Below are 25,038 nucleotides of genomic sequence, written 5' to 3' on the forward strand. Positions count from 1 at the left end.
AGTCTCTCTGCATGGAGACACTCTGTTGATCTCTGTAATCACTGAGGAGTCTGGCTTAGCATGAAGCAGTTACATTATTAGGTAGTGAGTACCCACTTACAGAGAAGTTAAATGTTTTGAATCACCTCTGGAGCAGCTTACTTAATCCAGGAATAACTCCCTTTTGGAGTCTTTTCCTCAAAAATTCCCTCTTTATGGAGAAAGAGAAGAAACATTTGTGAGGTTATAATGGGAGATAAGGAAAAATAAGGATCTAATGAAGCTTTCTCTGGCAGTTTAGAAAACCCATTGGATCTGATTGGAATAAAAGTGCTGTAATTCCACAGGAGGCTTTTCTTGGCTCACAGGGACCATTGAGAGAGAAGAGAGATTTTGTGCTGCCTGTTTTTCAGTGATGTTACCCCAGGGCTCAGCTTTAATGGCTCAAACATGACAGTGACTGTTAGTCTGATTTGGTTTTTCATACCTCTTGCTATGGGCTGGGGAAGATGCAGCAGATGTGAGAACCATGGAAGTTTTTCTGCTGGGAGGAGGCCAATCCCAGGCTGTGCTGGAGGAGGAATGGAGGCAGGTGGGAAATGAGGAGAGTGGTCTGAGCATCCCCATGTGTCCAGTGCTCCGCAGCTGAGATGCTGGGAAGCCCAGGGCAACAGTAAATCTCATGTTTTGTGATCTCTGAGCTTCATTGTTCATCTTCACACTACAAAGTGTCTTCCTTGAACAAGTGTGAAGAGTTTGTGTGTCCAGGAGCTGCTGCTCTGTTCAGCTCAAATGTTATTGAGAACTTCTTGGGGAGGTTCATGACTATAATGACTCGAGCATGTGTCTACAGCTCTGTTTTGTAAAGGACAAATGCCCTGGAAACTTGGTGATTCATTAGATAATGGCTATTTCCAGAACTGGCTCCCAGGATTGTTGGAGCCGAGCACTGACGTCCAAATATGTTTTTCTTTCTTCCCTGAGATTTTTACCATGCAGAAGGATTTGTGTTGTGGTTTGGGAGGAAAAGATAAAGAGTGAAAATGAGGGGAATGAAACTAGCCCTTACGAAATACTTCCCAGCTTATTCTCCTGAGGTGGAGTACGAGAAATGAGCACTTGAGAAGTGAGGGACATCTGTTCAGAGAGGAGGGAAGGAAACACTGCAGCATCCAGAAGCTTCTGTGTGTCTCAGCTGAGTGCAGAGAACAGTGGCTGCTCTTGCACAAGCATTTGAGTGCAGGGAGAGAGCATTGCACAGCCTGGAAGACAGAGGCACCCTGGCTCTTAACTTCTTTTGGCTACAGCTGGATGTCTTCTGCTTTAAAAATTTCATTTTGGAGATATTTGAGAGCATCAGTCCTCCTTTCCTGTTCCTTTGTACACAAACTGTGACCCAGTCCAGGCTCACAACATCACCTGATCAGAACAGTGACTGTCACCAGGCAGCACTGCTGCATCACAGGGACAGATATTCCCTCTTGGCACTTCCTTTCCAGTGGCTTTGCACTTAGGAACAGCAGTCAAAGATGAGCCCAAGGGAGCAGTGCATCATTGTTTTCCATGAGGCTGTGCCCCAGGAGCCACTTCTGACTCAAACTTCTGTCTGTCTTTCATCCTTTCCAGAATTTGAGTATCCAGACTGTTGCATTTATGTCCCTTGATTCCCTCTTCTGCTTTCCTAAGAAGAAAAACTCTCCAGAAAATGACTGCTTCATCAGTTCTGTCACTCAAATTAAAGGGAAATATTTTTTCAATACTTTTCCACTCAGCTGTTTTCTTCCTCTTTCCTCCTGCCTGTTGCTGCTGACACAAGCATATTTCCTTATAAAAAGGGGAAGGTCTTACTGGAAAGCTGCCTAAGCTTATCTAGTGTCCCAGTAGGGTAGAGGGGATTCCACAATAACTGTCTTGTCTTAGAGGTCTGCAAGTAATTAAACATGCCAACAGGGAGGAATGGCAGACATCCACCTCTCCCACTCTTCATTTCCATTGAGAAATGGAACCACATCGATGAAGGAAAGAGAAGGGAAATAGAATAACGTGTGAATAATGGTGTCTTCCTGCACCATCGTGATAGAGAACTCATTTAATGGCCCAACTGTGTCTAATGCCTGAAAGTACAGATGAAATTGAAGGTTGGAGAAATTTAATTTAGTGTTTTGTGCTCTGTTTATTGGTCTTTTTGATACAGATAGGGTGGCTCAGATGCCTGGTAGAGGTTTGTGGCATAATTCTAACTCACAGGAAGGAGTCCACATTTGTATTTCTTGCTCAGGCATCTTCCCATTCCTTTTTCTGAGGCATTGTCTCAGGAAAGGCTAACGCTGGGATTTGGTGGAACCAAAAAAGCAGGAGCTGTCTGTTCTGTGAGACCCATGTGCCTGGCTTCAACTGGCTCCTTTCAAAAGCCCAGCTTTAATCTGGAGCCCTCATTTAAGATCCAATCAGATGGCTGACCCCATCAATGGCCCTGCTGGTCTTTAGAGACAGAGTACTCTGGAGATAGCACCTCCTTTGTTCATCCATATTGTTTGTTCTTTTTCTCTGCTTTTCTCCATGAAAAACTGGAAATCTCCTCTGCCTGCTCTGTGCATAAGGAACAGCAAAGCTGATCTCTGTTCTGCTGGATAATATCAGTAAAGCTGGTGCTCACAGGAGAGATGGAGTTGGTGGATCTCAAATTGGTTTTGAGCTCTTTATACTGGAAGGGAGTCCTCGACATAAGAGATTCCTAGGGATTCTGCTGCCAGGGGAACTGGAGGTTGCTGTATGGTAGGAAAACCTCAGAAGCAGAACCAGAAGTTAATATCCATGGGAAGGGCAACCATAGCCACAGAAATAATTTCCTTCACTGGGCAGCATTCTTGCTTGTATGGCTGCAGAAGGTGGATCCATAAACATGAGCAAAAGCTCAACAGCTCCAGTCAGGGGGAAGGAGTCAGGAAATATTCCAGGGACAGGTCCCTGTGGACTTGAGACTTGAGGGTTATCTCTCGGGAGGTTTTCCTGACAGGGTCTTCTGCCTATCATCTGGGAGGGCCTTCCTGAGCTCTTGATAGCTGATGGGAAGCCATGGGCTTCCTCCCTTGCCTTGAGGCAAATGTATGTATTTGGGCTTAAGTTCAGAGGAAACAAAACTGAGATTGCTGATGGGAATCCAAAACAAGGAGTTCTGGGGACAGGAGGGCTGCTGCATTAGCAGGATTGTTCAGGATTGGCTTTAAAATTCCAGATCAAGGCCTCTCCCAAAATTTGATATAATGTTTTTATTTTTAGAAAATACAATGCCTGTAGAGGCACAGTTGAGATGAGCTCTGGGTTTTTTCCAGTCAATGACCTTCTGGAGCATACACAGCTCATGCCTCCCAGCTTTTCTCTGTCATCAGCAGTGGCAAATACTGTCTTTTTCAAAATTACCAATGAGGTTTCCATGCAGTTGCTTGTTTCCAGAAGTCTAGAAATTCAAGGAAATGCTTTTGGAGCAAAATCACACGTTTTAATGACAGGTTGGCATGCGATGATGATCATTCCCTCTTGAGGCTGTACTTTGTCATCTGTGTTTCTCTTGGAAAAGCAAAGCTGTGCAGGGGTGCAGGAAAGGAGGAAAACCAAATCCCTACAGTCATTCTGGCTGGGTGGAAGGGCTTACTGATTTATTCACCAGCCATGTGATGTATCCAAGTGTCCTACCTGATCTTATTGCCAGTGTTAATGGAGTCCTTCTCACCTGGGGTCAAAGCATTGAGGTGTTCAGAGAGATGCAGAGCACTTTTCCTTTTCATCCATCTCCCTGTGCCTCCTCACAGACAGTTGCCATGAGAAATATTTCTGTGAGCAGCTTCTAGCTCTGGGAAATAGACTGAACTAACACAGTCAGCTCTGCAGATCCATGGAATAGCAATGAGCTGGATTTATCAGTGGCATAGAAAAGATAAATGTTTTGTGGCCTTTTAATTCAGTGTCTTCTGGCAAGGGTTATTAATTTAGGGCTTGTCCTCACACACCACTGTCACAAGTTTGTAAAAGATCAGCTGAAATAAGCAGTGCAGAGTTGTGGTTATTTTAAGAATGGTTAGAAATTTTGCTGTGGGTCATAGGGGAAGGATAAGATAGCTGTGATCTGCCCTGTTGCTCTAGCTGAGATCCAGTAGATCCAAGCATGCAGCACCTTGGCAGGAGGGTTTAGTCCATGGGAGAGTGTGCTGCACTGGCCACTGCCCTCCCCAGTGATATCTAACTCATGGTGCAACTTGATAAAGATATTACAAGATTGGCAAGATAAGTGCCTGGGATAACAATTTAATCTGGGGCTATTTCCGTGCTGTTTTTCCTTTTTAAGTTAAAATCCATGCGATGCAATGTCAAGACGATGTTCACCTTGAATACAGCGTGTACTTCTTGTGCTGCAGTGTCTAAAATGTTCTGTCCAAGAGGCTGGTCAAGGACCACCCAAAGACCAGGGGTCAAGGACTGCAGGTAAGGCCTGATTCCTAACTGTGTAATGCTTTTGGTGCAGCCCTTCTATGCAGGGAGCAGTGTGCTCTTCAGGAGAACACACACGTGGTTTTGAGCTGTAAAGGTCCATGGAGTTCTGTTTCAGATGGGTTTATGGCCCCTATTATTGTTGCTTTTGTCTCTCTGCAAATCCCACAGACTTTTGGCTGGGCAGGTTCTATATACACAGAACAAATTAAATGACAATAACCTTTTAACTTGCCCCAAATAACCCGGGTTTGTTAATCCTGCTGTATAGCAATTTAACAGAGGTCTGTCTAGCATAAAAACCTGTTTCAGACCCAGAATTCCTTAGTGGCTTATTAAGAAAAAAAATTAATGATAGTTCCCCTTGTATATCCTCCCAGCTTCCAGCAATAATCCTCTGAACTTTTAACCTTCCTAGTTCACTTTATGACAATTGCTTGTTCATGTGTTCCTTGCTCATACTCTGTTGAGTTTGGCAGGGAGGAAAAGGATGAAGGAAAACTGAATTTACTAGGAGGCTTTTGTAAAATGAAACACTATAGATTATTGTTTGTGTATGTATTCAGTGGTGAATGTTAACTGTTAATATATAGACCCATTGTCTGCTCTTTCTCTGATTCCCTCAAAATACTTTAAAAATAGTGGTGGCAGTTTTGCAGCTTATAGCAGCTTTTGCACACACACAGGAGTCAGATGGAAGCCAAAGCAGCAATGCTATTGAGATAATTTCCAAGTTCCTTTTGGGAGGGATGTGGTGCCAAAAATAAAATGAAGTGTAAGAATAATGTGAGTCTATGCAGCTTTTCTGAGTGTTATCTACTCTTGTGGTGGTTGTTGGACAGACCCAAGAATAGTTTTGTACTGTGTACGTGCAGAACGAGAGGCACTGCCACCAAGGACTCACCCTGTGTGTGGAGGGGAGGGATGATGGGTTGAAAAGAAGATGCTTCCTTGAGGGATTTAAGGCATTTGTCCAAGATTTAATAGAGAATCTGTGAATAATATGGCTATTAAATCCAAATGTACTGCATTTTGATCTGGAATCTTCAGTAAAAGACACAAAAGGATGAGTCCCGAAAGGAGATTTTGTTCTTTCAAACTTATTTTAGATGTGAAGTTGAATGCTGAGTCACCCTACCTTTGTTTCTGTGCTGTTTAACCCTTCAGCACCCAAGGATTCCATCCTGATGCAAGATCCTGTCTCGTGCCCAGTCCCTGACAGGTTTCTTCTGACCAAACTCTGAGGCTTGAATGAATGGGCCTCTTTAGAGAAGACATAACTGGAGTGAAACCGCTTGTGTGTGTGCATGGAACAGGAGATGAGGGCCCTGCCTTCCCTTCAGAGCCCAGGGCACTGCAGCGGGATTGCCTAGAAACCCTCCAGCAGGCCTGTGCTGGGTTTGTGGTATAATCATAATCTTGAATTATTCTTTTTAAGATACTCTGTCAAGTTAGGAGAAAATACCCTTTCCCTGCCAGGGTGCCATCACATGTGTAAGAAGGAAATTGAGGAGAAAAAGTGCTGTCCAGGATTCTGGGGTACAGAGTGCTATGGTAAGTTTTGGGGTTTTTTACAACAACCTCCAGCTGTTGAACAGGTCAAACCAGTTTAATAGGAGGTATTAAATATATATTGAGGTGATTAATTTTCATTATTCCTTGAACACTCACAAGGTCTCCATTATTTGTCTGGGAGCATATCTGTCTGTTCAGCACATAATCTCTTTGCTCCAGATGAGTTGAATCCCCTTACATTTAACACATAACATAACCTCCTGTGGTGGAACTTCCTTTTGTCTCTTCTATAAAAATAAACTTTTGGAAAGGGATGTTTTTGTTCCTCTTTGCAAAAGTTTCCAAAGGAAGAGGAAGATCTTTCTGATATCCCTCTTGTCTGCAGCGCGTGTGCCACGTGTGCTGCTCTATAGTCTGGAGTCAGTCAGCTGTTCAGCCACAGAGAATACTTAGCAATTCCAACCCAAGGTGAAAGTAACAATCCCAAAACTCCCACTCAGATTTATGCCAAGTAATGAGAATTTGTTTTGTCTTCTCTCAAAAATCCAAAATCAAGATCTACTAAGCTTCTCACATGTTTGACTGAAAGAATATGGAAAGGCTCCCTCTAGTTCTGCAGAAAAGGGGAGACTGTTTGAGTGCTTGAGCCTGTTCTCATAATAGCTTTCAATAAGCAACTAGTTCCATCAGAGAAATCACAGATTTCAGAATTATCAGAAATAGTCCTCAGAATTTGGAGGTACCCCACTCTAAAGATGTGGAGACCCTGTTTTTCTGGGCACACTACCAGCGCTCCATGAAGTCAAGGAGAGCTGAAAATGCTCAGTGTCTTTGCAAAGCAGGCTCCTGTCTGTTCCTAGTTCCAGAACTGCCCTCACCTCTCAGTGCTGCTGGCAGCAGTGGCCCAACCTCAAAACATGTTTCAGTGCCTTTGTTGAAATTTAGTTAGGGCTTGTTGGGACTTTTCCTTAGACCTTTCACCTCTGGGCCAGTGTTAGGCATGCTGGATGATTTGCTGGTGAATTGGCCTTTGTTTTGTACAGCTGGAATACCTGGGGCAGGGGGAGATGGGAAGGTGCTGGTTGTTCAATTTAATCTCATCTGTCCTGTCTCTTCCCTGCTAGAGTGTCCAGGAGGCTCTGAAAATCCCTGCAATGGCCATGGGACATGTTTGGATGGTATACAGCAGAATGGGACCTGCATCTGCAAGGTGAGGGCATGATTTTCTCTAAGGGTGATGTGCTTTGTCAGAGGGAGTTGTTTGTGTGGTGTCTGTGCAGGAGCTCTGGGTGGAGGCTGCCCTTCTGCCTGGAAGGCATTTGCAGCTCCTCTCATCCCAGCATCAGTGTCTGTGGTTTTCCTGCAGCATTGCTGTTGTCAGCAATAGCACTAAAACACTGTTGGTGATGGTGTGGAGCTGGGAAGAATCTCAAGGGTGAAATAAGGAAAGAATTGCTTTAATTTAACCCCTGATCAGTTGAAATAATTGTATCTGTCTGCAGCTGCAAGTAGCCCTGAGACACTTGCCTGTTAATGAGCTGTACCCAGTTAGGCAGAGGCTCCCTCTCTCAGGAAAAACAGGAGAGATGAGAAAGAATTTAGGGTTGATATTTTTTTCTTTTTTCTTTACTACTCCACACTTAGTACAACCAAAGTATAAACAATTCCTGCACACTTGAATTGAATAGAGCGATGTTTCTAAAATGTGTAGTGTAATTAATCAGTGTTAGATTTTCCCTGATGAACTGTATATTTTTGCAACACCCTTAATTAACAGCTCAAATCCTACCTCTTGGACTCTTGTTTGAGAAAAGTTGATTTTGGATTTGACTCAAAGACACCTTATATCAACTAAAATGTATGCTGAAAGTCCCTGACCCTGTAAAATCAATATAAAAAATCCCACTGGTATTAATGAACTCCAGATTCCTTTTTCAGAGAGATATCAGGAGCCAGCTGGAACTTTCCTGTCTGTCTGTAATTAGGACATTATTTGCTCATTGCCCAGCAGAGTTTCCTGGCATTTGCATGCCCTCTGTGTGTCAGCTTACACTGGGATCTCCTTTGCCATGGAGGCTGGTTAGTACTGGAGCACTGAGCAGATCAGTTTTCTTCACTGTGTTGCTTCAGATATCACAGAAAATCAAAAATGGGGAGAGATTTTAAACTATAATGATGTGTGAAACAATACAGTGATACAGAAAAATAATACCTGACACATTTTGGGGCCCTTCTAGGAGCAATACAGTGGGTATGGCTGCCAGAACTGCAAGGATGAAAATCGTTTTGGCCCAGACTGTCAGTCAGGTAAGAACAAGTCATTCGAGTGAAACCTCTACAAAAATAACTGAAAACAAGGAAGGAGGAGGAAGAGGTTGAGTGAGGAAGGTGCTGAAGAGGGGGAAAGTGGCAGAGAGCTGGCAGTGGTCAATAGCAGGTGTCTGGGTATTTTGTCTTTGTGCCCTTCTGCACTGTCCCACTAAATAAATGATCCTCAGTCTCTTACTCAAACAGTCCATTTTTCCTATTGTAAATCTCTCTCTCCCCCCCTTACCCAGGCTGTCCCACTTTCCTTTCTCTTTCTAGCCAGGCCATTACCTGCATCCCTAAAACAACCCACACTCACTTCCCAACTGTTTTTCAGACTCCTAAAACAGCTCCACTTGTCTCCCAGCTTTTTCCTTCCTTCCTCTATAAAGACATGATTACACACCATGCTGCCTCTCATGTATGGCACTTTGGGAAGTGAATTATGGCAGTGCAGCCTGGCTGTTACAGGAGCCCTTTTTGTCTACCTCCTGCTTCCTTGTGTCCACACAGGTGAGATAGGTGTGACCTTGGAGGTTGTACCCATGTGTTAAAACACACGCCTGAAAAGCTGGTCTAGGTCTTGCATTCAGAGCTGCTCTTTATCTCATCTTCTTGAGCCCAGGACATGCAATTTACCCTCTCAAAGCTCTGGCTGGCATGGCCATATTTTAAAAGGAGCTAGTGGATTATTGGTAGGAAATCAGGCTGCCAAGTGCCAGGGTAGCTGGCCAGTGTGTTCCTGGAGCCCTGTGCATTGCCTGGCAGCCAAAGGGCTGAAGCTTTGTCTGACTTCCCTTGCAGAGTGTGACTGTGTGCACGGGGAATGCAACAGCGGCGTCGCTGGGAATGGGAGCTGCACGTGCTATGGAGGCTACACAGGCCCCAGGTGTGACCAAGGTAAACACACCGGTAGCTGCAGAGGGGCTGGGAGAGCAGCCCTGTGATGTGGGCTTGGGTGTCTCTAAAGGGGTAGGGAGGCACTGAATAGGTTGGGAATGTAGAGAAAAGATGATTTGAGCACTGGAGATCAAGATAGAGGGAAGAGATGGGGTTTACTGCCCACTTTGTGACAGGGATTAAGATGTACCGTCTCTGTATGCCTCTGTTCTTTCTCTGGACACCAGCTGGACCTCTTCTCTCAGCCTTGGGAGGCCTTACTACCTAGACTGCCAGGAACTTAGAGCTGCCTGCACTGCTCATATCCTCTGGCATTTTTGCCAATTTGGGGTCCTCGGAAACCACATTTGCCTTTATTTCCAGATATTGTGTAAGGTGAATTATATCTCCTACCAGTGCCCTACATGCTCAAAGGGAAACTCTCTTTGCTGTGTGACTGCAGAGCTCCCCCTTTGCAAAGGTGTGACGTGCGAGGCCAACAGCGAGTGTGTGGTGAGGGATGGGACAGCCCTGTGTGACTGCAAGCTGGGCTACAGAAAACAGGGCAGCACTTGCCAAGGTGAGAAACTTCTCTGTGACCCTAAATGGTCCTGTTTGGAAAAAACCTATCACACTGCTATCTGCAGAGGAGTTTGATTACTGTGAACACAATGCCTACTTCACTGCAGAGGTTTAAGCCCCTTTTTTTCAGGAATACCCATAAGATTAAAGGCTAAGCTTTTGGCTCTCCTTTCACTTGGTCATAAAAGCAAGAAGTGAATTAAAGTTGCAAGTTCCATCCAGCACTCACTTATAATTATGCACTAAGTAGTGACAGCAGGATGTTGGTGAGTCTGAGCCAGTTAAAATAATGTGTGGAGTCCAAGGAGTTCTTCACTGATTTCAAATTTAAGGTTTTGAACTGGTTTCCTTAAAAGAACATTGATAAGATGCATGTGATGAGCTAGCTATGGATAGATGTTTTCACTGGCGCTTTACAGGTTTTGCTGACCAAACTGCAGTTTCATGTATCCTCAGATATGATGCAAATTCAGAACCAATCCAAGCATCCTCTGTCACTCACACTTCTGTTACTGAAATAGTATGAAAAATGTGCCATCCAAATTCCTCAGAATAAAAACCCCCAAATGTCTGCTGAATGATTTCATTTCCCTGTGAAATTTTAGATGTTTAACAGTACAAATTCCTTATCCTCCATTCTTTCCATGCCTACAGTGTGCTGTGCTGAATTAAGCGCTGTTTTGAAAACAGAAGTTTGGTTCTGCTCACTTCTAATCTCTTTAATTGCAGCTCAGGATCCTTGTGCTCCTTCTCCATGTTCCCCCTTTGCTGTATGTAAAGTTCTTGGATCTCGTACGTATGAATGTACCTGCAAAGAAGGATTTCAAGGAGATGGAAAGATTTGCCAGCCCATCAACCCTTGTGTTGACAGCAATGGAGGCTGCCCAGAAAACTCCACAATTTGTATTTACAGACGTCCAGGAGAGGTAAGGCAATAACAACCAAAATTGTCCATGGGAGATCTTCACATGAACTGATGAATGTGTTGGTCAAATCTGCTCTCCTCACCTCAGATTATGCAAAGGGAAACCAGACAGCTCTTTTGTAGGATTACTCACAGGGTAAAAAGATGGTGAATACAGCTCTATGATCACTGTGTTGCCTTCCCTTAGGCAACGTGTGTTTGCAAGCCTGGGATGAGTAGGAGACCTCCTTCATCCGAGTGTTTGGCATTTCCCAGCGATTGCCGGCAGTACCATTGTGACGTGACTGCCACGTGTGAAATTAACTCTCAGGGGACTCCTAGGTAAGCCACTTTGAAAACTGCAAATGAAGAAGCTTTTTCTGCAGCTAGAATGGAAACTTGGTTTGGATGAACTGAATTTTGAAGAAACTGATGGTGATCTCAAGACTACAGGCCAGAGTCACCCTTTGAGAAGAACCTGTTTGTAACAAACCTATTGGAAGAAGAGTTTGACATCAGTCATTGTAAATTATTGCACATGGGTCACAAAATGCTTTAAATCTGGGGTGGCAGAGTCTTCTTTGATGTGAGCTGGAGTAGTAGCTCCCCAAGCTAGTGGTGGTAGAAGTTAATAATCAATCATTAAAAGGGAGATGTGTCGTTACTTGCTCACATTTGTGCATATTTGATAATGAGGAATAAGACTTTGTCTCTTCTCCCAGTTCAGATCTGTGAGCAATAAATAAATTAGAGTTGCAGAGTGACAGAGAAGGGGTAAGTTGAGTGAGGAAACACCAGACCTCACGTAGTCCTTTGCAGCAAAACAGCTACAAGTTTGTACCACTTAGATGAGAAATATCATTTTTGCATAATGGCTTCTCAAACACCAGAGAAAACTTCCCTGAGAATTTTACATGTTTTCAAGAAAAGGTAGAGCTTCTCTGAGACACTGAAGAGGGAAAGAGCAATCCCATCTCCTTGATCCTTCCTTCTCCAGTGCTGCTAAAACTATTAGCATCCACTTGCTCATTGTGTGCTCCAGGCCAAGACTGAAACACCGTGGCTTCCCTTTCTGAAGATGTGCTAGCACAGTTCAGGACACAGTGTTCAGTGCAGTCCCTGCCTTACAGATCTGTTTCTCAGCAGCTGGCACTGAGCCCTCTGAGGCTGGAGTGGAGTCAAATTCCTCCCCTGTGTCGCATGTCTTTGCATGGCTGACACAGAAAGAGCAGAGCTGATACTTGGACAAAGCCCAAACGGGAAAAAACAGCTTTGGTAGTCTCTGAGTGATGACTGCAAACCCGTGTGAACCAGGACAGAGATTTTCACATGTAGATAAGCTTTTCTGGAAAAGTCATTAACCTGTCTGGGCCCCTCAGTGAGCTCCAGATGAACTGTAGCTACCTGGTGTGCTTGGCCTGGCTTCTCACTGCAGCCAAGGGGTCACATAGGAGCTGTTTGATAGATCATCACTTAGCCTGTGGGTTTTATGCATAACCTCAGATTTTCAGATGCTGAAATTACTACAACTGACTAAATATCTAATTAAAAAAGGTGCCAATAATTATATTGTGGCAATCTGTACTCTGAACTTTAGAGCAGACAATCCTTGTGTTGTTTGTATCTGAGAAAGATGCATCTCCATTCTCTTTGGGTAGATACAAATTGGCTTTCCTGGCAGAAATGTGAATCTTTTTTCCTGTCACTCAGTTTAGGCAGAAGTTACTCAGCATCCCTGGAAGAGTTCAAGGCCAAGTTGGGTGGGGCCCTGAGCAACCTGGTCTAGTGGAAGATGTCCCTGCCCATGGCAGGGGAGGTTTGAACTAAGTGATCTTTAAGGTTCCTCCCCACCCAAACCACTCTATGATTCTAAGATGTGAGAACTGGGATTGGTCTTCCAAGTGTAGATACTGACATGTTGTTCTGCTTGGCAATTGTTGAATGTGTTGCAAACTGGTTTACAATGGTTTGTTATGTTTCATCCTTGCCTCATAGCTGTGTGTGCAAAGAAGGGGAGATTGGAGATGGGAGAAGTTGCTATAAAGATCTCTTGGGTGAGATAAATCAGCACAATTTGCGAGGAAGGTTTATAAGGAAGCTAAACGTCGCCAAGAAAATGTTTGGTAAATGCTTTTTTATTTTGCTTGGGGGGTGGAGCAAGCTGGGGACAGGGTAGCAGTGCCAAACTCCCTCTGCTTCCTTGTAAATGAGTACTTGTTGCTTGCACCAGGCTGATACTGTGTAGAATGAATTGTGCTGTTAACAAGAGAAATATTTTTATTGCTGTGGTTAAACCATCACTGCCTAACTACTTCACACTGCCCCTCATTTTACAGCCTCTGGATGCTCAACACTGCTGACTAAATATGGGCCCTTCACAGTCTTTGTACCATCCCTTCTTCCCATTCTTGATAGAATGGAATTCAATGTAAGTTTTCTTGATTTTAGCAAATTTTTCTCTTAAGGTTCTTTCCTGCTTCAGGTCTGCAGCATGTAAAAACTGATTGATACAAGAGAGGAACTTTGGCATGCACTATTTATAGAAATCATCTCTTGGGAATATTTTTCATTGTCTGGTTAAGTTGTAGCCTTATAGAGGATGTTACATCCCTCACATTATTTTTAAAAACTCCATTTCTTTCTTCAATACTGACAGAGGGTTTTTTTTGTTTGTTTTTAATGTTGGGAAAGTCACTCTTATGTAAGACTATTCTTAAAGCTTTAAGTGGCTTTTTACTATCTGAGGGTGTGATTTTCAAAGGGGCCAACTTTTACACCAAAGTATTGGAATTTCAAACTATGGTCAAAACCACTAACTTCTGGATCCATAGAAAATATATCAGGAGAGGCCACCAAGTTACCTAGTCGACCTGCTCCCCCAAGGATCAGTTCCACCAAAATCATTCGACAAAAAGTGACAGAAGACTGTTCTAAAGAACAGCAATGATGGTAAACCCAGAGGAAACCAAATGTAATTTCAGCAGATTAGACCACCTGCATGGTCCAGCATAGGGAAAGATTGCACTTGGGGAGATTCAGCAAATTTTATAGTCTGGAGCATGCAAGGATAATTTTTAATTTGTCCAAGTCCAATAGGTTTCTGTCCAGGGGATTCCTCTAAAGTCACTTGCAGGTTAATCAGTCTCCCTCTTGCATGTGCAGACAAACATGAGAGTTTTGCCAGGGTGCTACTCCAGTGAGTCAAAATGAAGAGGAAAGCTCAGTCTTGTATGCTAAGAATTTCTGTGTATGTGTTAGCTGGAAGAAAGGTGATGTTGTGGTAAATAAAGTTTTTGAAAGAACATGTCATTTTTCTTTTTTTATGTGGGCTTTCCTCCCCAAAGGACACAGCTGCTGAGCAGTTGTGCAAAATGCACATTGTTCCTGGTCTGCATTTGATAGAAGACATGATAAAAGCCAAGACTATGTGGACCTTGTCAGGACATCAGCTGACATTCACTGGCCAGGTGAGGAACTCCTGAAGGCCTGGGGCACTGTTTTCACATAGGACAGGCTGGGGCTTGAGCATGGTTTCCTTGAAGGCCTTCCTTCACCAGAAAACCTTTTTCTGTGATCAAAACAAGAAGCTCCTTTGTGTAGTCTAAAGCAAGGTGATTTAGGACCAGACACCCCAAGCAACCACATCTCCTGTCTCACACACAACCAAGAATCTGACATGTGAATGGTCTTTCCATGCTCTCTATGTGCACTATGCTCTGGAGAAGAGACCTCTTCCCTACACCATTATCAGCTACAATATCCATGTGGCTGATGTGGAAGAGGCAACACAGTCTCCCTTTAGACTGAATGCTCCCATGGAGTTTGTGTGCTTGGACACAGCCACATGATGAATATTTCCTCTTCTAGTTTCTCTTTTCCTGTCTATTATATTTTTCTTAGTCCTCCTAGCAAAGAAGTTTTCATTGTTGTGTTCTGACATGGAAGGTTCCTTTTTCCTTTTCCAACTGACTCACATTTTCCGGTATTCACTGCTCTCTCTCTCCATCCTGGACCTTTCCTGCAAGCCCACAGGTGGCAAGGGAGAGAGCCCTGTGTTTCCCCTCTGAGGATCCAGCCTTGGCCTTGAGGTCTAGGTCATAATACATCAAAAGGACAAAACACTATTGGGAGCAGGGGAATCCGAACTGAGTGGGTCAATGCTCCTTTTAAAATTCTTTCCTGTTTGTTTACTTAGGAGCTTTTTGATCTGGGAAGTCTGCACTGCCCTTCCTTTGTTTCAGACTGAGTCATCAGTGATGTGAACTGAAGTTTAGGGCAGGGAGGAGCAATTCAAAGTGCACATGGTAAAATGAAAAGCACAGGAAAACTGTGCTTCCCTGGACTTGAATCACGGCTGCAGCACCAAGGCTTGGATGCTTACTTTGCAGGTTAACCTTGGGACACCCTCCCACACCAGGCTGCAGGGCATGGATCCATACAAAGTGGAGGGACCAGACACCTGCCTTGTAATTCTGTGAGCCTGACTGCTCTGGCTTTGTTATGAACACTCCTTGTAGACACAATGAGTCAATAAAAGCTGCAGTCAAGGCTGTACTTCCAGGATTGCCTCCAAATCAGCTATGTGGTGGCCAGGGCATCCTTTTGTGATCCAGAGCTGTGATCAAGCATTGCTCACACTCAAACTTCATTCTGGAGCAAGGTGTCCCAGATGAGGTCTTTTTTCTGTATTAAGACTTGAAAGTACCTCTCAGGATCAAAATATCACCCAAACTCAAGTAGAGTGGGGTGCTTGTCTTACACTCAGGCCATCCCTTACATTTACTTTTTCAAGAGTAACTCTGGCTGTCTCTTCCCCTTGCTGAGCCATAAGGACTGGTTTATAGCTGTATCATGGTAACACAAATGTACTGCCAGGAATAATTATTATTATTATTATTATTATTATTATTATTATTATTATTATTATTATTATTATTATTATTATTATTATTATTATTATTATTATTATCACCCAGACATACATCAAATCTTTCCGGTATCAAGATCTGCCAGGGGAACTGTACAATGTCTTGCAATCAAATCTCCCAGCAGCCAATGGCATCATACATATTGTCAACAGCCTCAGGAAAAAGTCCAGCCCTGACAACCTCAGAAACCCACAGGTACAGAAGCATTCATATTTCTTTTCTTTTATGGAGCAGCAGAATAAACACTTTTTAAAAAGCGATTTTCATCATTAATCTTCCAAATCAGTGAGGGTTTTTTTAAAGGAAAAAGGCTATTTATTTTGTTTTATTTATTTATTTATTTTATTATCCATTTCTGATTAGGCCTGTTAGGTCTTATTAAAATACCTTTAAAAGTAGCCAATAGTACTACATAAGCCAGATAAAAATCTTGCAATGATGCTTTTACAGTGCTTGGCTGAGAAGAGAATTCTACTTTCATTAATAAAATTATAGCAAATGAGCTCTTCTGCTGCTGTACCTTACAGAATATGTATCTTACATGACTAGTATTGAAAAGCATTTTTCACATAAAAATCAAACTAGGATTTTCTTTAATTGGTCTGTAGTGCATTTTGAAATTATAATCAAAAAGTTGTCTCTGTGTTAAATGAGAACAAATAATCATTAGATTGTGCCCATCTCTTTGAGGATGATGGTCTCCTGTAGATCTTTACATGCAAACCACAAGCTTGGCCTTCCAGTATGTGCTCAGACCTGGCTCCAGACCCAGCCATGTTTTTCCTCTTTGTACCTTCTTGCAGAAAACCATTGGTGAGATCCTTGCCTCAATGGAGATTTTCAGTAGATTTGAAACAATCCTGGAGGTAAGCAAGTTTGTGTCTGCCCAGGAAGCTGAGGTATTGCTGCTGTACAAAGCCTGCTGCTGATGTGGGGGGAATTTTGAACAGCATTTAAATAGATCTCAGTGGTTTGGCTTTCTTTCTGGATCTTTTATTCTGTGCCGTTTTTGGTCTTTATTTTCTTATTTTACCTAAGCAAATGTAATGGAAAATATTGGAGTTTTCACATTTGTAGAGGATCTGGCACAAGAGCAAGGGTACATGCCTCTTTCCCATCTTCCCCTTGTCCCTGCAGAGTTGTTCTCCACAGCATGTTTAGCTCTTGATCAAGTTGAGTCTCTCTGTGTTTAAAGCATGCAGGGAACATTAGTCTGGGACTCCCTTGTTCATATTTGCTGCATTCCCACCAGTGGCTTCCTTATCCCAGCTGTGGTTTTGTGGCACTTACACTTCTGTTCTATCACACACCTGTCCCTTGTGTCCAGTTGCCTCTTGCACATTTTGCTTTACAACAGCTCTGCCTTTAGTGAGCTGTTTAATATTTCCTCTCACTTCCTGCTGGACCCCCCTGAGGAACCCATGTTAGATCCATGATGAAATCTTCTGTTGCTTTTGCAGAACTGTGGCCTGCCTGCAATACTGGATGGACCAGGCCCCTTCACTGTGTTTGTACCCAGCAATGATGCTGTGGATCGGCTGAGAGATGGAAGGCTCATTTATCTTTTCACAGAGGTGGGAGCCCATAGTACTGTAAGGCATCCTGAGCTGGCCAAGTTGCACTGGGCTGTGCTGGAATGACTTTGTGCAATAGATCTGGTCATTGCTTAAAGTTGCTCTTCCTGGGGGTGGCTAAACCATGTCTTTGTTTCTGTAAGGCTCTAGGAGAGAAGTGGGGGCTGATGGAGCTTACAGGTTAGCCAGATTGCTTAAATCTGGTGTTTGACTTTCATTCCTCACCCAGCTTTGGGCAGGGGAAAATGAAGGAATTTATTCACCAAGTGAATTCACTGCTATAGGCACTGGCATTGTCAATCTCTGATTAGAATAAAATGTAGTTGCCTCCTCTTCCTCCTGAGCATTGAAGGGATATCTAATTCCCATGTTCTCTTCTTTCCTTAGGGCATCAATAAGCTTCAGGAGCTGGTGAAGCATCACATCTACACTTCAGCAGCGGTAAGGCAGGCAGCTCTGAGCCCAGAGCTCCTTCAGACCAACCCCTTAGCAACCCTTTTGTCTGGCATAGAGGTCACAGTGTTGATGACTCCAGTTGCTGCTTCTTGGACTTCTCTGGAGGAGCAGAGATGTGACTCTGCAGGATCTGATGAGGCAAAGTTTTTGCCATGAAAGGAGTTGCCAAAAGGGACAGCTGTGCTCTCTCTCCATGAAGGAACTCTGAGTTTTCTGGAGTGTTGGTGCTCCCTAGTTGGATGGCCTTTACAATGAAAATATTGTCCAGTAGAGTTTGCTGCAGGACACAAAAATAAGAATTTTCCCGGTTCTCAGAACTCTCTACTCAAATAGTTACATTTCTAAGTACAAAAGCTGCAATTTACTTTTTTTTCTGCCTTAGAGCTAATTTGCTCAGTCAAAATATGTTCTCTATTATGCTTCTGGCTGAACTTTCATTGTTTATTGAATATGTCCTAGAAAAAAACATTATTAGTCTGACCCTACTTGCAGCTGTATTAGCAAGAGACCACGCTAGTGAGACTTGATTTCAGCAGTGCTGGACAGTTACCTAAACAAGGAATGAAAACCAAGGCAGCTGCCACCAGCACTGCTGTGTTTGTGGTTCTGCAAACAGCTCACACAAAGTCCTGGATTACCCTCTGACCCATTGCTTGTTTTTATGATATTTCATGAAATGTAAACGTTAAGTCCCCTTCAGAAGTTTCTCAAGTGGCAGGAATCATGGAAGGATTATGTAAGCCACACTGAAATGACCCTTTTCATGGTACCACCCCTGTGTGTTTTATTTCAGGTGACTGTAGAGCAACTGATAATGATGCCACACATTGTTACAATGGCTAACCAGATACTAACTATCAACATTAGTGCAGATGTAAGTGTGAATCAAAACCCTTCTGTGCTAAGAGAAAGTCTGCATGTGGTTCTGAACTATGTGGTTTCAGCCAATCTCTGCTTCCTCCTCCTCTTAAAAATCTAGACTTAACTGAGATCATTGAATTAGTTTGCTTCTTATCCAATCTGTGACTCCACCAAGAGGCTTGACCATTTGTGTGGTTGCCCTTGATGCTCTGAACCATCTGTTTCCCACATTGGCTTTGTGTAGTTGATCCTGTCTAATGGGCTAAAATTGTGTTTCTGCATCAGGGAAGAATTCTGATGGATGAATCAGGAATCCCCTTAAAAATGAGAGACATTGTGGCTTCAAATGGTATTATTCATACTTTGGATGGCATCTTCATCCCTCCTTCAATCATTCCCATTTTGCCTCACAGATGCAATGAAGAGCAACATAAGATTGTGATGGTAAGTCATCTCCTCCCATTCTCATGCTCAAGCACAGCTGGTGCTTGCTGTGCACCCCACACTCACCTGGAGGGCCAAAAGCAAGCTGTGTAAACTGCATTTGGGAAAGGTGGTCTGTCTGAGAGTTCCCCTGGTGTGAACTTCGGCAGCACTGCCAGCGTTTCTTCTGCTTGCACTTGGCACTGCTTTCCTGTTAATCAGCAAATGTTCCTTGAGGGTTGTTGTTCTTTCCATGCCCCCATCCTGCCTTGGATTCCAAAGTACATTTGCCTTTTCCTTTATGTGATCTTCTTCCCACTAGAGTTGCTAACTCGGCTGACAGTGCTTTGTTCCGACTGGTGTCCTGTAGCCTGGACAGGAAGCAGGCATTCAGGACCTACAAATGCTGTGCAGTATTCTCACACAAACTGTTTCATACACCTTATTTGAAGTGCTTGCTCCCCAGTTTGATTGTTGGTAGGTTACTGAGGAAAGAAGATGAGGCTCTGAATAGCAAGAGGTTTGGGGAGACACAGTGAATCCCAAGGGGCCACAGTGTCCACATAACTTGCTGATTCAGTGAATCTTACAGCTTGGGTTCCCAAAGCTGCTTGGATTCCCAAAGATTTCCAGCCTAGCAGGGTGCCTAGTGGCAGAGAAACTCAGAGAGTGCAGACAACCCCAGCTTCAGGCAGGTGCAAGCATCTGCTTGAGACACATGAGAGATTTCATTTAAGTGATAAATTTGGCTCATTTCAGAGCATGGAAACTAATAGTAGTTAAATATTTCAGATACATATTGTGAGGTTTTGGATATATGTACTAGGAACAGTAGCTCTGTAACATTCTTGGCATGGGGAAGGGGTTCCTTTGAGAAGATTACATTTTTGCCTCTTCTTTTCTTAACAGGGCACTTGTGTGGATTGTGAAGCCCTCAACAACAGCATTTGCCCACCTGGCAGCAAGGAAATGGTAAATATTTTTAGTTATTTCTGTAATTTCTTTGCATAATAACAAACAGGCACACTGACAGTTTCTGACTCAAGCCACTTTCAAATAAATAGGGAGCAGGAAAGGCAGGCAGCAGAGAGGCTTGTTAGAGGGTATGTATCCAAGCTTTGTGATCCCAGATTGTTGCCCACTCACTGCTCTGTGCACTCTCTTGTTCTGGAGTCTGCTTGCTGAATCAATGTGGAGCACAGTGAGAAATTCTGGTCTAAATGAAATTGTAGACTTGAAGCTTTTAGCACTTCTACTCTGCCTCAGGCAGAGCTTTCCTGCCCACAAGCAGGGTTTGCCAGCTGCTCCAGAGTCTCAGAAGCAAACCTGATTCCACAAGTACCATCCAGTACTGCCTCTGCCTATATCACAGCCAGAGAATCACAACAACCTTTCTGCTCTGCAGGGGGTGAGAAACAGTTTGTTCCTGGCCTGTGTTCCCTGTTGATTCAGAGATGAGCAGAGCTAGCTGAAGGTGGAGGAAGGAGGAGTGCTGCTGTTTGGGTTATCTCATGCTGAGGTTAGCAGAACAGCAAGTTCCAGGAAATGGCAATGTGAAGGCCAGACCCAAGATGTTGTTTGTGAAAGACAGAGAGGTGCTCACCACCCTTAAACTCTTGAGTGTCCTCTGAGAGGTCCGACTTTCAGGAGAACTTCCTAATGCTGTCTCAGCATGGATGTCTGAAGTAGAGATCTGCAAAATCACCAGTCACTCATTTTCCTCTCTGACTGAGGCTGGCAAAGTCAGAATCACCTGGGGCCCAGTTCTACCTGTGCCCAATTCCAAGACAGGTCGCTGAGCATTGTTCCAATGCTACTTGCAACACTTCCTCTTATGTCTTCCTCTCTTCATCTCACCTTTGTCTTTTTCCTTCCCTTTCTCACTGTCTAATTCTCTCCTTACTCCTTCTATTCCCCACTCTCCCTCCCCTCTCCCCTCTCCTCTCTCCCATCTCTTTCCTCCCCTCTTTCTTACCCTCTATTTCTCCTCCCTGCCATCCTTATCTCCCCCTTGTCACCTCTCCCTCCCTTCCTTCCCCTGTGCTTGCTCTCTCCCTTATCACAGATACTATTGTTAGAACTAAAGGGCAGCACCTTGGCTCAGGCCTGGGGACTCTTGGGAGCAGGAGGAGGCCACTGTGTGCCTTGGTCCATCCTAGGCCTGCCACAAGTGTGTGCTGCTCACCTTGGCTCCCCAGTGAACTTCCCCAGCTCAGAGATAGGCACAGCTGCTCTCTGCAGCAGAAAGAGCCAAGGGGAAGGTGACAGTCCTAGCAGCTTGTTTTGTTTGTGCAGGAACCAACGCTGTCCCCAAAGGAATGCGTTTACATCCATGACCCGCAAGGCCTGAACGTCCTGAAGAAGGGGTGTGCCAGGTACTGCAATCAAACCATCACGGTGAGTGGGATGGAGGAACACATTCCCTCTGGGACAGCTCAGCTCTGCCCTTCCTCATTCACCAGGAGCAGCTCTGACTCTGAGTCAGGGGGCTGGATGGGAGCAGAAGGAAAGCTGTCCCCAGGACATCACATAGACAAGCTAGGTGCTTTTTGTCCAGGAGAACAGAGGGTACCAACCTACTGCAGATGTTAGAAGGCAGCTCAGTTAAACCTGAGTGCAACAAATAAATAAAATAAGGAAGCCATGATTGTGTAGTGTTAACTGGAGTGTGCCAGCTTTAGCATTTCTCCCAGAGGAAGCTGAGCACAGAGAAAGTGCTATAAGCTGTGAAGTGATTGCATCCTGTTTATGAACCACTGTCAGATGGTTCAGGAAAGTCTCTCTTAGTGAATTTATGGACCTTGTGTTTGTCTGCAGCTCCTGAGCTCTCACAGTGCCAACTGTAAGTAATGATTTGTGGTTGTTTCATTAAATACTGCTGATTGTTTGTATTATGATTGTTCTTCCTTTGGTCAATCATGACAAGGCCTGTAATCCAGGATTGCTACATCCCTCTGCAGGAATGCAGTTCTGGGCAAGGATAAAGGAAAAGTGAGTGGACCAGTGCTATTAAAGAATTAAAAGTTCATAAAAAACATGCATCCCATGTGTTGAAGTCACAGAGTAAGCAGAAAATAATGGTTTATTCTGAGAAGAATTGGCTGTGAGCAGGAAGAGGGTCATTGTTGAAAAATAATTTAGGCGCAGGAGCTCCTAAGAAACACAGATGCTAAATACAACATTCTCTTTCCTTCCATGGCAGAGACAAGGACCAGAATTTGGGAATTATGAGCACAGGAGTACTCCAGGAAATTCTTGTTAAGTCATGTCATACCTTACCAATTTTGGTTTTTTTTCAGAAACCTGGATGCTGCAAAGGGTTCTTTGGTCCAGACTGCATCCCATGCCCTGGGGGATTTTCCAGCCCATGCTATGGCAGGGGAAATGTAAGTGTGGAGGAACCTTCTGCATTGCAACAAGCAGGTGCAACAGTGTGGTTTGAGATAAGTACAATTCAGAGTTTGTTCTCCAGGGATAAACCCACAGAGGTGGTAGCAGAAGATCCAGGGAGAATGGCACATATTTAGTGAGAATTAGGTCATGGCTGTGGGACACAGTTCTTGCTGTGTGGGATCTTGTATTACTACCACCACTCTTCAAAGTCCTCTTTGTTACTGTGTGTATCAAAGTACCTTTGATGGATATTAATGCCTTGGCATTTCTCTGAGTTTCAATCACTTTGGTTTTTTCTTGTTTTCCATCCAGTGCAGTGATGGCATCCAAGGGAATGGCAACTGTCACTGCTTTGAAGGTTTCAAAGGCACAGCCTGCCACATCTGTGCAAACCCAAACAAGCACGGCGAGAACTGTGATGAAGGTTAGTAACTCTGATGGAGAGACCAAAGGAAAATTTAGAACAAAGATAATGGTACAAATTCATGTATATTGGTTTCCATTCTGGCAAGACCAGCATCATGAAAGAAGTGACTAAAATGTCATCATGTGTGTCCCTTCAAACAACACTGGAGAAAACTTGTTTGATATGACAGTGGTGATGTCTTGGAAACATCAACCTAATTTAGATCTCTCCTGTTAGGAAACAAAAGAGAGTTGACAATGACCTTGAGCTTGATAGCCTGTTTTGAGTCTGTTCTTACAGCCTATAGAAAACATGGACCCAGGCAGTCGCAGGATCTGTTCCCTGGCCAGGCTTGATTTGTGATGGATGTCTCTAAGCAGACATCTCCTCTGCCAAAAAAAAAAAAAAAAAAAGGAATGATTATTTGGTGTCACAAGAGATTGTGAAGGAAAGTTGGAAATCTACAATTGTGGTGGATTCTGGACTTTCTGTACTCACTGATCTCACTGCATGTCCTTGACAGATTGTGGCTGTGTCCATGGTGTCTGTGACAACAGGCCTGGCAGTGGGGGAGTGTGTCAGTCCTGGTCCTGCAAGGAAGGCTACACTGGGAAATTCTGTGACAAGACCTCCAGGAACTGTGGCCCCAGTGGGCTGTCCCAGTACTGCCACCAGCACGCTGTCTGCAGCCTGAATGACACAGCAAGGTCAGTCTCTGTGGCATGTTCGGGGCACATTGCCATTGCACATGGCTGCCACCCCTGTGGCTGTGTGTGGCTGTGTGCTTGGTGCACAGCATGGTTTGAGTGACTCAGCCAGCCTGCTAGTCATAAATCTGCTTGCTCAAGGGACTGCTCTACCTGTGTCCCTTTTGTGTTTATACTTTTAAGGTGCATCTGCATGGATGGATACGAAGGGGATGGGTTTTCCTGCCAGCCCATTGACCTGTGCAGTCAGCCAGAACGGGGAGGTTGCTCACAGAATGTAAGTGGGCTCAGACTGTGAAGTGTGGAGAGGCAGCTCCTCTCAATCAGTGCAGGGATCCAGGGCTCCTGGGACTGTTACAGATTTTGTGAACTGATTTTTTCTGTCTGTCAGATGAGGTGGAATAACAAGTGCCTTGGCATAGTCATTGTAAAGATGTCAGCCATTTGAGCTGGTACCAAAATGTGACACTCCAAGGATAGTTTGGCTGGTTCACACTAGATATTTTATCAGCCACACAGATTAGCTGTACAGATAATTTTTGATTTGCAATGATATTCCCCTCAAGCTCATCTAACATGTGTTACTTTCTCTGTAGCTTAACTGTGAGATCCAACACATATTCCCAGTAACCATCAACACTACATTTGTATCCATGTGGTGCATCATGTTGGAAATTACTGCCAAATGGTCAAACCTCATCATAAATTAGACCCTTCAGTCAGAGGAAGACATTGGGCCATATACAAGAGAATAGGATGGCACTGGATACAAAGTAGGTCTTTTCCTGAGGGAGATCTGCCATCTATCATTGATTCCATCCCAGACAGGAGATTGTGGTCCCCCTCTTCAGGGAATACTTTATTGTGTGATGGAAGAGCTTTACATGATGATAATGAATGCCCTGTGAGTTCTGAGCCACCTTAGACACAAATGTCTACCTCTCTGAAAGCACAAAATGTTTCCAGAATCACTTTATTATGAAGTTTTCTATGACTTTTCTGGAGAAGATGCTTCCACCCCCCATCCCCAGTGCTGGAATCAGAGTAGGTCAGTCAGAAATTCTCCACAGTGTGAGGAAGGAGATTTATTGCTATATTTTCATTGCACTCTCTCCCTTCTGCTGGGTGTAATTCCTTCTCTGTCCCTTCTCCCGAAGGCCCTGTGCACCAGTACAGGCCCTGGCACTGCCACCTGCCAGTGCAATGTGGGCTGGACTGGGGATGGCAAGGCCTGTGTGCCCATAGACAACTGCATGCTGGAGAGCAGAGGGAGCTGCCACCTCAACGCCGACTGCGTCTACACCGGGCCTGGGCAGGTATGAGCAAAGCTGAGCAGCCTGCTGGTAGGAATAACACTCCCTCAGCTGCTCTCAGGTGGACTTGGGCTAACAGAGGTAAAAACTGGGCTGGCTAGCAGCCAAGCTTGCTTGTCCACTGCCAGAAACACCAGCTGCAGCTGCAGCACCACAGTGCACTTGCATGTGAGGTGCACTGGTGTGCTCAGGACTGCTGCTCGACCCTGGGACTTGTGCAGCAAAGGGACAGGACTGCACTCTGTAATACAGCTTGACCTAAGGCAGCAGCTGCTGCATGCCCCTGTCCCAGACCACAGCACTGAAGAGCATGTGAGCTGTTCAGA

At 44.3% G+C, this 25,038-nt stretch overlaps 2 protein-coding genes across 2 annotated transcripts in view; both read left to right on the plus strand.

Moving 5' to 3' along the window:
- The first annotated feature begins 5,927 nt into the window (after positions 1-5,927).
- On the plus strand, positions 5,928-12,437 carry LOC136561869 (stabilin-1-like). Its single transcript, XM_066558380.1, has 8 exons — positions 5,928-6,018; positions 7,104-7,189; positions 8,217-8,286; positions 9,091-9,186; positions 9,629-9,745; positions 10,477-10,673; positions 10,860-10,993; positions 12,362-12,437. The coding sequence occupies exons 1-8, from the start codon at positions 5,955-5,957 to the stop codon at positions 12,435-12,437; spliced, it is 840 nt and encodes a 279-aa protein (XP_066414477.1). The 5' UTR covers positions 5,928-5,954.
- Positions 12,438-12,676: 239 nt separating this feature from the next.
- Positions 12,677-25,038, plus strand: part of LOC136561684 (stabilin-1-like) — a 36,572-nt gene continuing 24,210 nt past the window's right edge. The window contains exons 1-16 of the mRNA XM_066558111.1: positions 12,677-12,774; positions 12,988-13,079; positions 13,996-14,118; positions 15,628-15,774; positions 16,383-16,445; positions 17,040-17,153; positions 17,541-17,594; positions 18,403-18,483; positions 18,756-18,914; positions 19,803-19,865; positions 21,189-21,290; positions 22,193-22,279; positions 22,599-22,710; positions 23,216-23,399; positions 23,583-23,676; positions 24,557-24,715. Of these exons, the coding sequence (XP_066414208.1) occupies positions 12,768-12,774; positions 12,988-13,079; positions 13,996-14,118; positions 15,628-15,774; positions 16,383-16,445; positions 17,040-17,153; positions 17,541-17,594; positions 18,403-18,483; positions 18,756-18,914; positions 19,803-19,865; positions 21,189-21,290; positions 22,193-22,279; positions 22,599-22,710; positions 23,216-23,399; positions 23,583-23,676; positions 24,557-24,715 (1,641 nt within the window). The 5' untranslated portion in view covers positions 12,677-12,767. The remainder of the gene's footprint in view (positions 12,775-12,987; positions 13,080-13,995; positions 14,119-15,627; positions 15,775-16,382; positions 16,446-17,039; positions 17,154-17,540; positions 17,595-18,402; positions 18,484-18,755; positions 18,915-19,802; positions 19,866-21,188; positions 21,291-22,192; positions 22,280-22,598; positions 22,711-23,215; positions 23,400-23,582; positions 23,677-24,556; positions 24,716-25,038) is intronic.

The sequence above is a fragment of the Molothrus aeneus genome, chromosome 12 (genome assembly GCF_037042795.1).
Source record: "Molothrus aeneus isolate 106 chromosome 12, BPBGC_Maene_1.0, whole genome shotgun sequence".
NCBI lineage: Eukaryota > Metazoa > Chordata > Aves > Passeriformes > Icteridae > Molothrus > Molothrus aeneus.